Source organism: Arachis ipaensis, chromosome B05, assembly GCF_000816755.2.
Source record: "Arachis ipaensis cultivar K30076 chromosome B05, Araip1.1, whole genome shotgun sequence".
Taxonomy (NCBI): Eukaryota; Viridiplantae; Streptophyta; class Magnoliopsida; order Fabales; family Fabaceae; genus Arachis; species Arachis ipaensis.
The window spans coordinates 27,310,101-27,311,792 of record NC_029789.2 but is presented as its reverse complement, the minus strand read 5'-3'; the positions used below and the strand labels follow the sequence as shown (position 1 = coordinate 27,311,792).

The following is a 1,692-nucleotide window of genomic DNA, read 5'->3' as shown; positions in this document are numbered from 1 at the left end:
TGCACTTAAGTTTATCTGTTATATTAATTGCATGATTCTGATTCAGGTGGTAGAATTTTTATTTACATCAAAATAATTGTGTACTTTTTCTACTGGTTTAGTTTTTCTTTCTTTCTTTCTTTCTTTCAAAAACAATGGGTCTGAGATTTTAAATTTTATTTTTTTCATTGCATTGAAATCGGCACAAATGGGGCTGGGCCTTTGGCGATTGGCCCATCTTAACAGCACAGGGAAAAAATTGAAAAAAGGAAATCCACGTGTGGAGTACGTAGAACAACACGTATGAGGTTGCACCAAATGCTGATACATATGAGTTGCATCCAAATAACATCCCCAAACTCACAACTCATTCACACTCCCAAGTTCATGGCGTCTTGAAGAAGCTAGAAGACGAAAGACAAATAAAACAAAAACAAACACCACCGAACAAGCCAACACCGCATGCAAAAATGGCGCCAAAAACAAAACCAAAGAAGAAGCGAAGCCCTTCCTCCGAGTCAGAACCTGATGGAATGTTTTCAGGAATGGTGGTTTTCTTCGTCCCCAAAGGAGTCCAACCACGTCGGTTGCAGGTAATTTACAACCCCCAAAATCCTCATTTTGGAAACCCCTACTTTCCATGTTTCAATCATCCCCCATTTTCAATGGCAAAGCATGTTTGTTTCTTTTCTTTTTCATAGGTTTGGAAGCAGAGGTTGGTGCAAATGGGTGGTGTGATTGAGGAGCGCCTCTCCAGACGGGTCACTCATGTTTTTGCAATGGACTCTCATACTCTTCTCAAAGAACTGGACAAGGAGCGTTTATCACGTTTTAAGGGGGTTAGCTATTTTAACCTTTTCCTTTTTTTAATTACATGTAAGTTACAGCAAGTGGTTTGAGTTTACTGTAGTTTCAATGGGGACCATGTGAATATAGTGATTGAGTGAACCGTGGAGTGAACACTTATCGCTCAATATGGCCCTCCAAATGTACGTGGGGCAACACATTGATGCTCATTTGTGTCAGCAGCATCAAGATGGTCCTTTAATAATCAATTTTCTGTTCATCAAGGACCAATTTTATGTTTTTTTGGTCTAATTTTATGGAGAAATGTAACAGATTGATAGTGAAGAGACAATTAGATGTCTCATATATCTTTGGGACTAATTTGACCAATTTGGTAATATATAAATTGATGATCAATTTGATGTCAAATGCATATTCGAAGGACCAAGTAAACTTCTGATTATTTGAAGGGCTTACTCATGTTTTCAGCTGAACTCCTTTTGTTTATTTATTTATTTATTTTTAAATGTATTACCTTGATGTTGTGTATGACATTGGGACATACTGGTTTGTTGTTGCATTGCAATCACAATTAAAGAACATAGCTTGCTATGCTTGTGTTAGAATGAAGAATTTGTCATCTTTAATTTTAAGGGTTAATGATGCTTGCTGCAGAAAGTTATCCTTTACCAATGGCTGGAGGACAGCTTGAAATCTGGGGAAAAACTATCTGAGGACATGTATGAGCTGAAGTTGGATCCTCAAAGTGCAGATATTCCTCATAAGCCTTTGAACTCTAAGCCAACTTATGGAAACTTGTCAAGTGATTCTCAGCAATCACCGAGTAAAAAGATCAAGTTATCTTCTGAAGAAACAAAGGTTGCAGATCTCAAAAGTAATGAAAATAAAACAGAAAATTCTCCACTT

The 1,692-nt window shown here is 37.2% G+C and overlaps 1 protein-coding gene across 1 annotated transcript in view; it reads left to right on the top strand.

The window, feature by feature from the left end:
- LOC107643500 (DNA polymerase lambda) overlaps positions 249-1,692 on the top strand; it is a 6,047-nt gene continuing 4,603 nt past the window's right edge. Inside the window, 3 exon segments of the mRNA XM_016347169.2 lie at positions 249-572; positions 681-818; positions 1,441-1,691. Coding sequence (XP_016202655.1) covers positions 450-572; positions 681-818; positions 1,441-1,691 — 512 coding nt within the window. The 5' untranslated portion in view covers positions 249-449.